A 14,337-nucleotide genomic window follows, 5' to 3' on the forward strand; every position below is an offset into this window, starting at 1 on the left:
GATTTATGCCCACCAACCCTTTTTCCTTTTCAGTTATGAATAATAACTATGCTTATCGCATTATGGCTTCTTTTACATTGAAAACCTATGCGTCCCAAACACTCCTTTTCCAGCAATTTAAATCTGTATGTGAATATGTAAAATACGATAAGAAAATTATGAAGACACACTTATGCAAGGGAGCCCTTCTTTTCTTTTCAATGCTCCTTAAATCAATCCCTGTTGGCAATGAAAGAGATGTGCAATTTGATGTACTATCTCAAGAAAAAAAAACAACAATTAAAAAACCAATTACATTGTACTATAACCTATGGATTGTATAGTGCAATGTTCACAAGCAATAAAGCTAAAGAAAAAACGATAAAAAAATCTTTATCTTATAAATATACGCATATGGTTATTCCACTAAGAAAGAAAAATGAGTACCATCGCAAAGCCTATTACTGTCTTGATTATCAACATCGAAGAAGGAAACGTAGAATGGAATCCGCATAATACATAGTGTTGTAATATAAAGAAAGTAGTTGACGCTAGTTCGCTTTCAATACATTAAATTTACGGCGCACAGGTGCACTAAAAGTGCGACTTATTTATACTCTCGCTACTTAAGGGAACTTTTTAAATTTAAGTAGTGAAGCAATACCCATTTTAAACGTCCTTCAAAGCTTTATCTAACAACCAATAAATCAATTTGAGAGTTGCCGGAACATGCTCTTTATATATAGCTGTTTATATCAATTCCATTACAATTAAAATCAATAGTGGTAAACTTCAGTGAAAGGACAAAATGAGTTTCAAAAAAGGGGCGACAGCGGACGCTGTTCAAATCTGAAAAAAAAAGACAGTCTATGTGACTGCTTTAAAACTTTTTCTAGAGATTATTATGACAGCAAAAAAAAAAAAAGACCTGTTCATACTTGTTCTCTCTTTAGTTCTTAATCATGGTAAGCACCTTGATTATATGTTCTTATTTTATACTCACCCTTCGTGTATAGTCTGCTGCTGTTAACCCCAAGGCTTTCCCTCTTGCTGATGCTGCTTTGACCAGCACCATTCTTGATCTCGTTCAACAAGCCTCTCATTACAAGCAATTGAAGAAGGGTGCTAACGAAGCTACCAAGACCTTGAACAGAGGTATTTCCGAATTCATCATCATGGCTGGTAAGTTGTTTTCTGTAGTCTGCGTGTTTATGTGATATTCATTTATTTTACAGCTGATACCGAGCCTCTTGAAATTCTTCTTCACCTTCCTCTCCTTTGTGAAGACAAGAACGTTCCCTACGTCTTTGTTCCCTCCAAGACTGCCTTGGGTCGTGCCTGTGGCGTTTCTCGTCCTGTCATTGCTGCCTCTGTCACCACCAACGAAGCCTCTGACTTGAAGCCTCAAATTTTGAACATTAAGACTCAAATCGAAAAGCTCCTTATCTAAAGGATCTAAAAAATGACAGCCTATACATATATTCTTTCTTCTTTTTTTTTCTTTATGATCGTCGTTGGTGCTGAGAACATTTATTTTAATTTTTTGTGCGTTCAAATGATGCATTGACAGTGAAAGAAAAAGTTGTATTTTATAATTTCTTTCATAGATTCAAAATCATTTGTAAATAAATGTTTTCATCTCTTTACTTTATCCCTTGGTCTTATGTAACCCTTTTACTCTGAATATGTATATATTGACCTTGTAGATCTCTGCGTTATCATCATCCTTGTACTTTACGATAAAGAAACAAGGGAGAAAGGGGAGAATAGGAGAAAGGAGAGACATGTTGTATATAAATTGATACTTATTTTCTTTTTCTTTTTCCTTTCTTTACAATTCATCATGAAGTTTGAAAAAGCCTTATCCTTATTGACAGTCCTTGCTCTTCATCAGTTGGCTTTTTGTCAAGAAGGTAAGAGAGAGAAGTCAATGGCGGTATGCAAAAGTTTAAGTGCTAATCTAGATGATTATAGACGAAACCAGCAATGATGCTGAACCTACTTTGCCTGCTCTTAATACTGATATCTTTTGGTGGAAGTCTGTTATCAGCCAAGACCAAATCTCCAACTATATAACCGAAGTCCCTACTACTACTACCACTATTACTCCTGTAGCTACTACTACTACTGCTACTACTACTACTTCTGCAGTTAGCAATTCAGCCACATCTACCAAAGCAAGTTTGTCTGTTGCTAGTGCTTCTTCCTGGTCATCTGCCTCTTCTTCCTTAGTATCTGAAGGTACGTATCGTTGGAAAACGAAAAGAGAAAATGAAAATCGCTCTAGATTTTTTTTCTCCTTAATTGCTTTCTCCTTACTAACCTTCCTTGAAAACCTCATATAGCATCATCTACTAATACATTGTCTGCTTCTGCAAGTACAATTTCAAGCCAGGTTATTGCAAAGTCAAGTGGATCAGCTGTATCATCCACAGTTCCGACTGCAAGTAATAGCAGTCCTGTTACTGTGTCTATAGGAACTCAATTAGTTTCTAGCGTTGGTAAAATCCTTCTATCTGTTACTGTTACTGCCATCTTGGGTAGTTTGCTTGGTTAGTTGAATCTTTTCCTTAATCCTCAAAGCGAAAGTAGTAATAAAGTATACATTGTTTTTGTCCTCGTATTCTTTTTTTTAACCACTTACATGATGCTCATTAATATTAAAGAAAAAAATACTGGTAAGAAATAACTCAAAGCCAGGTTATTGTAACTGAAACTGAAATTACAAAGAAATGGCGAAAAAGGGGCAAACAAGTCAAGCATTCATTAAAATTAAGCGCACTGCTGTGCAAATGCTCCTTTTAAAGAATGCCCTGGTTTGAGAGATTAGTGTTTGCCACTAATAATCATCGTATACCATAGTTCCTTTACATGTCTAGACTTTTGTCTTGGATAAAAAGATCAACAACTTTATTCATTGATATTAAGGCGCAATCTCTTTGATTCCAACAACAACTTGTGCATTTCTTTTATAAAATAGCTATTACTTCGCAAGCAAGACTCATTTGGTCGGCTAAAAATCAGTAAATGCAACTTCAAATAAATTATTAGCTTGACCGTCAATTGAAGTTGCAGTAGATTCTATTGTCAAGTTTATCTTCATACCTGGGCAGATGTATGTTAAAGTCATCGCCTGGAAGACTACAAGGCAGATAGATGTGTGATTGATGATAATGAGCATGATATGCTCGTACTTGAGAAATCGAGAAAATTCATGCAACGAGAAATTGGAAGTACGACTATGGTCATACCAAGTGCACATTGGTGCCTTGACAATACTTAACACCTCGCTCAAGGTGTATTTTTGTGCCAAAGAAACCATTGTAATGAAGTTGCAAACTTCGTACATGCAAGCAATAGGTATGTAGTGTTTGTTTTTATCTGATGATTCAACTTCATCCAACTATTATTAATAGAGAATTCTTTACATTTGTGAACACTAGAGCTTTACTCGAACACACTTTATATATAAAATAAAGCGTTCAACTGTATATCCCAGAAAGCATGACGGGTGTAAAGAGTATTCTTGCCTTGGGCAATTTGGTCTGATAATTGAAGGTAGGTCTAACTAATATTATAAACTCTATAGAAAAAAATGAAGGAATTGACTTTATGAGAAAAAAATAGAAGAAACTAGAACATGTCACCAAGATCTTAAAGGTGATGAAAGAACAAGAACGTTAGGTGGTGAAGATTCACGCTCCTCGTTATTGGATATGGCGAACATAGATACCTAAAGTACTATAATATGACAAGGGTACAGTGTCCTTTTATATAATGAAAAAGAAGATAGTGAAAGCGCCGTTAGGTATACCAGTGCCAATAGACTTTTAAAACCCGTCCCTGGCACCAATTCTCCAAATTACAGACGAATGCACTGTTCAAAAGCTGTAAAGAAATAGCGGTTTTATTATATTATTGAGAATAAAGCGTGGCTAGAAAGAATACTGTATTTTTATTAATTATTGACGTTAATTTTATAAAATATTGTAAAAAGATGACAAAGAAAAATACGTTTGAATAAAACGACATCATGTCAAAAGAGAGAGAGATATAATGAGTATATGTAGAAAAAGAGAAAGAAAGTATGTTAGTATTAGAGCATATATTCTAATATTAGTTTTACTTACCACCAAGGTGCATCCTGGGGAGGGTAGCGATAACTACCCAGGAAAGTTAAAACAAAAAAAAAAAAAAAAGGAACGGAGGACATAGAGAACCCAGTGCGTCAGAAGAGACTATTGGGGAACGTTCCAGATACACGCCAGAGAGCAGAGAGGGCGGGACAAGCGAGTCAGAGCAAGGACCATGAGGACAGGCTAGTTTTGATTGGTGAATCTTTGAACACTCAGAGGGACATTTGATAACTGCTGTGAAGAAGCAAAAAAAAGGACCCAGTTAAAATGGGTTTTTATATGTTTTTCTTTTTCAAATAGGGTATCTAGGACAAAGAAATCATGTCAAATAGGAGCAATCTACTTCATGATCATTCAAGAATATGCATTGCCAAATATGACTACATGTTCTGATTTCATGGAAAAACCGAATAAAGAATTTAAACTTTTACAAGGGAACTAAAGAGGGCTATTTCTAATATTAAGTTAATTTCAACTCCAAGACAGCTCACCTGTTAATATTACTGTCAAATGAGATAGTGAGCCATATTCAATTTGGAAATACAGTATATCCATGGACGTCAAGGCTGGTATTACGAAAATATTCTTGGTAACGGCGAATTTACATTTCATACATGAATTTTGTTCTCACCATTGGGTGCATTTATTTTCGGTCACACGCGAATTTACTTTCCGGAAAGAATATAACCACATCCTTAGTCTTCGGATATGGGCGTGCTGTCGAAACAAACACAGAGAGCTGTAGTCTATCCATAATTGACATGTTACACTGAAATCTAATAATCAATAAAGGAGCAAATCTTCTATTTTTTCTTTTTCTCTTTTTTCTTTGTCTATTTATAAAACATAATGAAATTCTTTGCCGTTGTCTCTGGATTTGCTTTAGCTCTTACTGGAGCCCTTGCTCAAATCACTGCTCCTATGCAAAACTATAATGTCACTAAGCCCATCATGAATGGCATTTATGTTGCTGGCCAAATGTTACCCTGTACTGTTACTATCTTTGAAAATGTTCCTGCAGGTATGGTAATAAACAATAATGACAACACAATAGCTCATTGCTTTGTCAGATATTTCTCTTTCTGTTAGCCTCGTTTCGGCCGCCAACAGCAGTACATCTTTTGTTATTGCTACAACCTTCGACACCTCTAAATCACCAGACAGCGTTAGAACCAGTAATAATGTTACTTACTATGAACACTCTATCAACTACAACATCCCTACCAGCATCCCTGTCGGCTCATACAAAGTTATCTTTTTAGATTCTAAAACAAACACTCAAACTGATGTTCCTATTACCATCTTGCCCGTTTCTTCCTCCTCTGTCATCCCATCTGCTGCCGCTACTGGTTCCTCTGGTACACCATCTTCTACAAATGCTTCCATTTTCAAGAGTGATGCTGTTACTACCATGTCTCCTGCCAAGGCTATTCTTTCCCTTGCTGCTGTTGCTGCTTTAGCATTTATGCTTTAAAATGCTTCTTTAGTATACCATTCTATTATTTTAATAACAATAAAACTTAACCCTTTGCATCATTCGTAAAAAAAAAAAAAGAGTTTTGTGTCTCATTTTGTCTTACGTTACGAATCATCGGAAAATTAAACAGTATAGAGAGATCTTGTTACTTTCCCGGTGGTTCTGTTTCAAAATCTCATCAACAGTATCTTGTTTAGTTGTTATTTTCATTGTTTACCATGTCAACATCTCCATGACAATCTAATATCTGTTATTGATGGGAAACGTGCTAATGTTACACGAATAATATTGTGCTCTGGATGCCTCCCAATTGATTTATTTAAAGGTATGCAGGCTATTCTTAGCCCTGCGTAGCTTGTAAACTGCAAAAGTTAAATGATGATAGCCTATTTCATAATGCAGAGAAGAAATACTTAATCCATTTCGAATCAGTGACCACTGTTTTATTGATTCAGTCAATCTGATGCCGCTTCTTTCCGCTTCCCAGTTTTGATCCCTGGTCAAATCAGCACACGGTCGGACTAAGAAGAGAAACTTGTGGAGGCACATAAGCAGTATTGTAACCGGATCCGTTATGAGTTTCAAGCAGGTTCTTGGAACGAAAACGTGATTCACAATGGCATCCTACCGTGGTTTTGTCTATTCAATGTGTTCATGGCACGAATTGTAAGAATTAACTGATCCAAGCACCAGTTTGTATAACCTTATACGCATTCTGCTTTACATTCCAATATTGCATCAGAAAAGAATATCACTGACAACATTAAATCTCCATTATAAAACTCACACGCGTCTTACTTTAATCATGCTTGGCTATTCCTTTCAATAAAGAAGTTATTTCGTTTTCAATCAGTTTGTTTGCCTTTTGCAAGTGTAAAAGCTGAATGCAGCTATTAAGTCTTGTTGACTTTGTTGAAGCTTTCGAGATTTTTTTTTTTTAGATTGGATTTACTGCTAAAAGACAATGCAAAAACTTAACAAAGGGTCCTCTGGCATATAGTCGATATAGGTTGTCGATTGAAACAAGTTTTAATGATGAAAAAACAAGTTTGTTAATAGTCTCACTCCTGTTGAAGAAAGTGATGCCTTTTAAAAATGACAAGAAAGATTGAAGATACGGTGATAAAAAGTGGCTTCTCAATTCGGACAATACTATTTGCTTAACTTGCAAAGTAAAAGTAATGTTAAAGAAAAACAGCATTTATTTTGAAAATGAAATGTTTTATGATAATATGATGCTTTGAGGTTGTGAGATGATGAGTATGACTTGAAAAGCCCTTGTGCTTTTCCTTTACCATATATGTGTTTCCACTTTTTATTTTTGCCAATCTTGCTCTTAAATTCAATAAATAAATATCACTCTCAGTATATTTATTGTCATTGATGCTGTTTTGGTTTGAATCTGCTGTCTTTTTACGCTCCAGAAGTTTGCTTTGTTCGCTTATTAATCTCAAACTTTCGCTGACACAGTCTTTTATTTACTTGATAGTTGATTCTCGTGTATTCTCATCTTCATCTGCAACGATTTCGATCCGTCTTTTTACTTTTTCAAGAAACCATTCCATAGATCTACAGATTTGTCATTCGTATCCGACTCCTTCATCATTAACTCCTTAGAACTTTGATAAAGGAATCTTACTGTAAGATCCAATTAATATTCCAATGAAGCCAAAAACACAGCACTATAGTGAGAAAATACTCCATAGCGACGATTGGGTCCATTGGAGACTGTCCTAAGTGGCCAAGTATAGGCTTTGGCGATAGCAAAAGGCATTCCTTTGTCTAGCATTTTGAATCGATTTTCAGAAACGGTTTTTCACTAGCGAAAATAAACTATTTCTCTACATCAGCACTTGAAAATCCTTAGATAGCAAAGATGAGTACGATTGGATAAACTTTATAACGATGGTAAGCAAAGAGCGAATAGTTTATAACTCTGCCCATGAAGCTACGACCGACGCTTTCCTGGAATTCAATAATAATAGATTATTTTATTGCGGGAAACACTATATACACCAGAAGTTAGACCAATACTACGTGCGCTGCATCTATCCATTACATATGATGTCGCACAACAAAACCTTCAATGTATAGAGTCAAGTTAAACATGACTTTGTAAAGTCGCCACCTTAGCTTGTGTTTCTTTTCAAGAAAGAAATAAAAAGAATTTTTTTTATCTCTTTCTACTAATTCTATGTTGTCAGTTTGATAAACAGAGACCACTTATCTCACGTGCAACTATGATGAACACCTATTTCACATTAAAGAGTATTTCATTCGAGTCTTACATGCAGTACCTAGAAGAAACTCCCATAGCATTGGCCTATTTTATGGTGCACTTAGTGTTGGCCATTGTTGCTGTTTGTTTGCCTTTGACTGTATAAACAACACTACACCTAGCCCCATCCATTCACTTTTTGAGGCTATAGTGTAACTAGCCTGCTTAGGCAGTGGCCGTACATCCATAAGATCTACTCAGCCCAAGATTTTCAGCAGGCGACTGGAAGGCATGATGAAGGGTTCCGGAGTCAATACAAGGAAGTTCAAGGCCCATTCTTTGCGATCAGCAGCAAGTACGAAAGCAGTGTTCTTGAGCGTTCCCATAGAGCAAGTAAAGCTGTATGCGAGCTAGAATTTGACGAGTAACACGTTTGAAGCTTATTATTATAGACCAAGCAATCAGCACAAACGTGGATTAAATGTTGTCAGCACTGTGTTTGGAGAAGTTACCAAGAACATAACCACATCCGACATCGGAATGGAGGCAACGTAGTCACTGTACCCAGTGTTACTTGTATATTATTTAAATCCTTTCTATCGTATGCGTAAAAAGAATGAGTGTATATAATGCCTGATATTTTAAAAGAAAACTCAAAGATTGTATACGTAAGCAAACTACATCAAATCTAATTCAAGAATAACCTAGACCTATCTTGAGGATCAATTTCCTAATAAGGTGCAATGTATTTTTAGAAGAAAACAAAAAAAAAGGCATTGTTGTTGGTAAAGAAAAATAAGGAAAGTGAGGGCGGCATAAAATCGGATCAACAGTGCATGAAACCAGTTAATATCCAACATTGAAGTTCGTGATCAATTTTCCCATTGATCGATCTGATTAGTCATTTTTAAAGCTTTAATTTTTCCATCATATTTAAGGTACGCACTCCCCTTTTTTCCAACTTTTTCTCACACAGTCCAACAATGTCAATACATCCCCTTATCAGTGAAAATAGTAATATGCGCTGATGACCTCTGATAACTTGTATAGACACCCACCACAAACGTGTATAGTCAGTATAATAACCAGTCCAACGAAAATGGAAATCAAGGAAGATTGCGGTTCGTGTGAAGCAAATCTAGATGTATATTTTCCTTTTCCTTTCATTGGTTATCCTACTTTGCCCTTATTTCCTTTCACCTTTTTCATTGGGGTTATTGTCGATTGATTAAATCGTGTGGATTTAATATGAGCTGCTTGACGATGGTTTTGGCTGCCGTGTTATACAACCAACTGTGTCACTTACCCCGCAATTTCTGTCATTACCAAAGTGGCAAAATGTCTATAAACGTAAAACTGATTTCATTATTATCGCTGTGAATCATTTTTTCTTGGGCCTTTTTAGTCTTTGAGAAAGCGTGGTTTAAGGTAACACAAAAGGGTATTATGCAAACACGGTAGTTTGTGTTCATGAGTAAAATGTTAAGTTGCTATGGTTTCAAACTCTATTCAAGCGTAGAATTCTACAAATGAGTATAAAAAGATAGGCTGTTTATCTTTCTTTTCTATTATCTTTACATTTCCATGACTACAAATAAGGATTCTATCAATAAAGGCGTGGAAACGTTTATTGATAACAAAGCAGGTAGTGACTACAGCGGTAGCGATGAAGCACACAAGGATTTTGAAGAAGAGGTTTCTAAAGCGATCTTGATCAAGTCTGAAGCGGAGAAGAGACTTGTACGAAAAATCAATTATACGCTTCTACCTTTTGTTGGCGCAATCGTTTTCATTCAGGTATAGTGCTGTCGTCTATAGATCAAGCCTTTTCTCATTTTCTTTTTACTAGTTTGTTGATAAATCAACACTTAGTATTGCCGCTGTCCTTGGGATTATTCAAGACACTAAATTAAGCGGAACACAATATAGTTGGTTAGGTTCCTTCTTTTATCTCGGATATATTTGTTTTCAAATACCAAACAATTACCTTTTACAAAAATTCCGCATCTCCCGTTACCTTGGTGTACTTCTTATTCTCTGGGGTATCGTTATGGGCTGCACGGCTCTTTGCAACACTTTTGCCCAACTAGCTGCCACCCGCGTCCTTTTGGGCTTATTTGAAGCTGGCACTTATCCCTCCTTGCTTATCATTCTGAACAGCGTCTACCGTCGATCGGAGCAGTCGGCTGCATACGGCTTCCTTTGGTTAAGTAACGGCTCGGGCACGATGGTTGGGGCTGCCTGCGCCTATGGTATTTCTTATATCAATAATGCAAACGGCATTCATTCTTGGCGATGGCCATATATCATCTGGGGCTCCTTGACTGTTCTTTTTGGTATTATTGTCTTCTTCTTTTTGCCCGACACACCGACATCGTATATGTTTCGCTTGACAGAAGAAGAAAAAGGCATAGTGGAAGAGCGAACGAAGGATAATGCAGTTGTGCGTGTGTACGAAATCAAGACGCGGCATATATGGGAGGCCTTGCGCGAGCCTCGACTCTGGCTGGTCTGTTTATCTACATTTTGCAACAATCTTCATACAGGTGGTTTAGTCGTATTTAGTACATTGATCGTGCGCAGCGTGGGCTTCACTGTAAGTTTAACTTGCATAAATGAAAAAAGAGACTAATGTTCTTTATGTATAGAGTCAGGAATCTATTCTTATGCAAGTACCTAGCGGTTGTGTATCTGCTCTGTTGTCTCTGTTGGGAGTCTGGGTTGCTCGAAAGACAGGACAGCTTTACTTTTCAGTTGTCGTTTGCACAACTATATCAATGATTGGAGTCATCTTACTCGCTGTATTACCCTTAACAGGTGTCAAATTGCTGGGCTATTTTTTAGCTTGGGCAGAGAATGGCACAGCCGTCATGCTATTGACAATCATTGCTTCCAATGTAACTGGATACACCAAAAAGATTTTTTATAACGGCATGAACATTATCTTTTTCACACTTGGTAACTTTGTTGGTCCACTTCTCATGCTGGAACATGAGGCTCCTGCTTACAAGACCGGTATGATCATATACTGCATTGGTAATGCAGCTATTTTAGTGATGCTTTTTGTCGCACGTCAATTGATGGCATCAGAGAATAAGAAACGATTGAGTAATCCACCGGGGGAAAAATACGATGTCAACGATGATTTGACAGATCAGGAAAACAAGTCATTTATCTATAAACTCTAGTTTCTTCTCTTTCTTTTTTGTATATCTACTCTATTTTATATATCGGTTTTTCTAATAAATTTACGCATTGGGCTTTTCATTTTGCCCATTGACATTTTACTGCCTTGTACATTAAATCGTTCTCTTCATATTATCTTTGGGCTTTGAACAAAAACAACTCAACTGAGTTTAAGATCAATGTGTCTAGGATGTCTATAAAGCAAGTCCACAGTCGACCATGTCCGAATATACCCACTGTACGATCCTTTGTTTAAACTGTGTATCTCTAATCATATAATCTCTAATCTATTCGTGTATAAAAATAGAAATAAAAAGAAAGGGGATGATATGCATATGTCGTGTATAATATATACAGTTTATTCTTTGGAAGGATATTTCCATTGACCTTCAGGAATAGGTGTTTCAAGTGGTTCCCAGGCTTTCCATTCTTCCATCTTTGCAACCAAGTTCAACTCATCCTGAGCTTGAATGATAAGCTCTTCAATTTGTCCACAATCAATTTTTGATTCGATTTCATCAACATTTTCGGTAGATTGAACAATCGTCAAGCGTTGTTGGGTTAATGATTCAGCAGCCTGTCTGTAAACAGCTGTGCTAGGAAGACGAGACAAAGCTTCGAGTGTTTTGTTGTATGTTTCGATCAAATGAGGGCGAGGGTTAGGGTGGACACGGATACCAGCAAGGCCAGTGGTGGGCTAAGAAAATATAGTTAGTCATGTTTAACTTTAATAAAAAATGATCAATACCTTAGTGACAGCCTGGAAAAGAGAGCGAGTAAAACGCATTGCAGGGTAATGTAGGGAAGAAGAGCTTACAATATACAACAGGAGCGTATTTTTTTACCCTGTAAAGTTTTGATGCGGTTGGGCGAATCATAAGCGCACCCTGAAACTGTATTTGAAATATATGATGACGTTATTTATTTATTTTTGGTGAGAGGTATAGTTACTTTGGAGCGAACTCAAAGCATGAACTACAGAGGAACAAGCGCTGCTGGCATTAAGCGTGCTTTCGTGTATAATTGACTGCCAGTGATGGCGCCATACACGTAACAAAGCGCAAGCCAATACTTGCCATATATGCCCCTCTGAAGGCCTCCGTGACTGTGGTAATCCAAAAACCATTAGAGAAGCTCAATCCTTCATAACGTCACAGAAGTGCTCATAAAGAGCTCGCATCCGAATTTGCCATTTCTGAGGAGATTTTATGAACAGATGCTGTAGATTTCGTCGATGTCAGCGCACCAAAAGCAACGTCTAGTACTATTTGAATAAGAAAAACGTGAAGTGGTATAGAATTGACATTTGTTTGGTTGAGCTTACAGTATAGGTTTTGATTTAACAAGTCGTTTATGATAGTGACCACCAGATCTTTAAAAGATCAAGTAAGTAATTGAGCTATAATGTGTAAGTGGTTAAAATAAAAAGGGTAATACTAGAAGCACTGCAAAATCCAAAAAAGGTAATACCCCCAAACTGCAAGATGCTCTTTTGAAAGGATACTGAAGGCTGTTCAAGCGAAATGCATTATATAATTCAATTTATACTTGAATGGCACAACTCAAATTGGCATATGATTTATAAAATGTGCTTTTAACAATGGCTTTGTTTATGCCCTATCGCTCTTTAGGGCTTTATATCAGCAATCATGGTTTAGCAATGCATTCAGGATATTTATACAGTACACATAGTATGCTGAATGTTTTATTTTAAAAAGTAAGAAATTTGGATTTACATTGCAAGTAGAGCCTTTGGCCGTATAACAATTATATATAATCTCTCTTTTACATGACAACATTTGGATATTTTCTACCAGATCATTAGAATCATACTACTCGTAGTACTGCGTCTTGTTTCATAAAACAAATGCTTTGATATACTCTAACTTTGCACTCAACCTATTGACAATAGCTGTCCGGCAATGGAGTGTTTTATTGTAGTGTTTAAATATTTTTGCACTCATTAATTACACTGTAGCTTGGATCCTTGTGAGCTTCTCACTGTTAAGTTGATCAACGATGCGTAATAAAAGTATGACTGTATTCATTGGCATTGATATAGTTCTGATACTGTGCATATCTCCAATATAGTAGCTTGAAGTGATTTAGAAAAAAACGTATATATTCTCAATATAAATAAAGACAATAGTAAAAGTCATTTCAAGAAATATATTTATTTATTAAAGATCATTCCCAAAAGCCAATGTTTTGCAAAGAAAACCTGAAAGAGAAGAAAAAAAAAAAAGGTCAGCAATGAACGAAGTGGATTATATAACGGTGACATATCAATGTCATCACAAGAATGGTCTTGATTTATGATATGGTGCCAAATTGAATCATTGAGATGTATCTAACGTCTTTGAATGTCCCTGAGTAGCCTTTGAGGCAGGTAAGGGAAGTCAGGATTATCTGTTTGCAACATTGGACGTAGGCAGCCCAGATCTTCATCATATTTGAAGAATTGACCAATTCGCGGTTGACGATGCCAAGTCTGGTTAACCCAATAATCATCTGGTAGGCTTTGAAAAGCAATATGCAAGGGCAACAGCAAGGTAGTAGTAATAGAGCATTTGATACTCTCTACATTTCCAGTGTAAAAAGGAACAAAAGTTCGTAAAATGGCTTGTAATACATCAAGTGGCTTGCAATAAAGACTATTTCGTAGACGAGCATTGAAAATATGCAATGGCCAAGTCACTGTAGAGCCAGAAACAAGCGATAGATGTATTCGTAACAAATTGCTACAATAAGATGATCTACTTAAATCAAAAGATCCATCTATATTGCAATACACCATACTGGACATAAGGATCCAGCAGCCCTAAACCACCTTTTTCAATGGCTGGCATAGTGTTGCATAGTGAATTTTGGGCTTGCAGTCTTTCCAAACAAACTAACAAACAATAACTTGTAATCGTCGAAAAAAGGCCAAAGGAACCCAGACTGATCGCAAGCAATACCATATCTTGGAGAGGGTTAAAGAATTCGCTATGGTAGCCCTTCTTCGTAGAGACAAGTGACGCTGTGAATATATATATGACATTGAGATCGCACCGTTAGAAGATACAATATGTTCTTGGTTATTATAAATTTACATTTCTTGCTAGATAGTAACCTCTTTTTATAGAACTTTTAAAGTTTGTCACAATCAGTCTAAAGATTTGCTTGGTCGTTCTTGATTCCGCTGGTTTAACAACTAATCTCAAAGACTTAAAAGTCTTTAATGTGTGCCGAATTGCTTAACATGGTGTTACTTTTATTTTCACAATTTTTGACAAAAGTTCTTGAAATGCAATCACACGTTTAATTTTTGGGATTCGGTACATCTTGTATAAGAATCA

The 14,337-nt window shown here is 36.4% G+C and overlaps 7 protein-coding genes across 7 annotated transcripts; 4 read left to right on the plus strand and 3 right to left on the minus strand.

The window, feature by feature from the left end:
* The first annotated feature begins 907 nt into the window (after nt 1–907).
* On the plus strand, nt 908–1,617 carry RHIMIDRAFT_226619 (L30e-like protein). The gene is made up of 3 exons (XM_023607572.1): nt 908–944; nt 996–1,161; nt 1,215–1,617. Exons 1-3 carry the CDS (start codon nt 942–944, stop codon nt 1,427–1,429), a joined length of 384 nt encoding a protein of 127 aa, XP_023466275.1. The 5' UTR covers nt 908–941; the 3' UTR covers nt 1,430–1,617.
* Nucleotides 1,618–1,822: 205 nt separating this feature from the next.
* RHIMIDRAFT_237492 (uncharacterized protein) lies at nt 1,823–2,536 on the plus strand (the record flags this gene model as incomplete). Its single annotated transcript, XM_023608770.1, has 3 exons — nt 1,823–1,892; nt 1,954–2,220; nt 2,325–2,536. 3 exons carry the CDS (start codon nt 1,823–1,825, stop codon nt 2,534–2,536), a joined length of 549 nt encoding a protein of 182 aa, XP_023466276.1.
* A 2,418-nt stretch (nt 2,537–4,954) lies between these two features.
* Nucleotides 4,955–5,680, plus strand: RHIMIDRAFT_282553 (uncharacterized protein). The gene is made up of 2 exons (XM_023613081.1): nt 4,955–5,136; nt 5,186–5,680. The coding sequence occupies exons 1-2, from the start codon at nt 4,965–4,967 to the stop codon at nt 5,587–5,589; spliced, it is 576 nt and encodes a 191-aa protein (XP_023466277.1). The 5' UTR covers nt 4,955–4,964; the 3' UTR covers nt 5,590–5,680.
* Nucleotides 5,681–7,015: 1,335 nt separating this feature from the next.
* Nucleotides 7,016–7,767, minus strand: RHIMIDRAFT_282555 (uncharacterized protein). Its single transcript, XM_023613082.1, has 2 exons — nt 7,232–7,767; nt 7,016–7,161 (listed from the first exon to the last, which is right to left on the minus strand). Exons 1-2 carry the CDS (start codon nt 7,312–7,314, stop codon nt 7,071–7,073), a joined length of 174 nt encoding a protein of 57 aa, XP_023466278.1. The 5' UTR covers nt 7,315–7,767; the 3' UTR covers nt 7,016–7,070.
* A 1,627-nt stretch (nt 7,768–9,394) lies between these two features.
* On the plus strand, nt 9,395–10,998 carry RHIMIDRAFT_202276 (MFS general substrate transporter; the record flags this gene model as incomplete). The annotated part of the gene is made up of 3 exons (XM_023606602.1): nt 9,395–9,607; nt 9,660–10,406; nt 10,459–10,998. 3 exons carry the CDS (start codon nt 9,395–9,397, stop codon nt 10,996–10,998), a joined length of 1,500 nt encoding a protein of 499 aa, XP_023466279.1.
* Nucleotides 10,999–11,354: 356 nt separating this feature from the next.
* Nucleotides 11,355–11,783, minus strand: RHIMIDRAFT_202441 (uncharacterized protein; the record flags this gene model as incomplete). The annotated part of the gene is made up of 2 exons (XM_023606610.1): nt 11,355–11,693; nt 11,745–11,783. The coding sequence occupies 2 exons, from the start codon at nt 11,781–11,783 to the stop codon at nt 11,355–11,357; spliced, it is 378 nt and encodes a 125-aa protein (XP_023466280.1).
* A 1,499-nt stretch (nt 11,784–13,282) lies between these two features.
* On the minus strand, nt 13,283–14,150 carry RHIMIDRAFT_134057 (uncharacterized protein). Its single transcript, XM_023605577.1, has one exon. It carries the CDS (start codon nt 13,800–13,802, stop codon nt 13,347–13,349), a length of 456 nt encoding a protein of 151 aa, XP_023466281.1. The 5' UTR covers nt 13,803–14,150; the 3' UTR covers nt 13,283–13,346.
* Between the last annotated feature and the right edge of the window lie 187 nt (nt 14,151–14,337).

This window comes from Rhizopus microsporus (assembly GCF_002708625.1).
Source record: "Rhizopus microsporus ATCC 52813 unplaced genomic scaffold scaffold_8, whole genome shotgun sequence".
NCBI classification, from domain to species: Eukaryota; Fungi; Mucoromycota; class Mucoromycetes; order Mucorales; family Rhizopodaceae; genus Rhizopus; species Rhizopus microsporus.

Excerpts from the sequence above, each read along its gene's own strand:
- RHIMIDRAFT_134057 (XM_023605577.1), bottom strand. The coding sequence starts at position 13,802 with ATGTCCAGTATGGTGTATTGCAATATAGATGGATCTTTTGATTTAAGT.
- RHIMIDRAFT_226619 (XM_023607572.1), top strand. Across the intron at positions 1,162-1,214 it reads CGAATTCATCATCATGGCTG|CTGATACCGAGCCTCTTGAA; the intron begins GTAAGTTGTTTT and ends TTTATTTTACAG.
- RHIMIDRAFT_282555 (XM_023613082.1), bottom strand. The coding sequence starts at position 7,314 with ATGGACCCAATCGTCGCTATGGAGTATTTTCTCACTATAGTGCTGTGT. Across the intron at positions 7,162-7,231 it reads AATATTAATTGGATCTTACA|ATCTATGGAATGGTTTCTTG; the intron begins GTAAGATTCCTT and ends ACAAATCTGTAG.
- RHIMIDRAFT_282553 (XM_023613081.1), top strand. The coding sequence starts at position 4,965 with ATGAAATTCTTTGCCGTTGTCTCTGGATTTGCTTTAGCTCTTACTGGA. Across the intron at positions 5,137-5,185 it reads CTTTGAAAATGTTCCTGCAG|ATATTTCTCTTTCTGTTAGC; the intron begins GTATGGTAATAA and ends TTGCTTTGTCAG.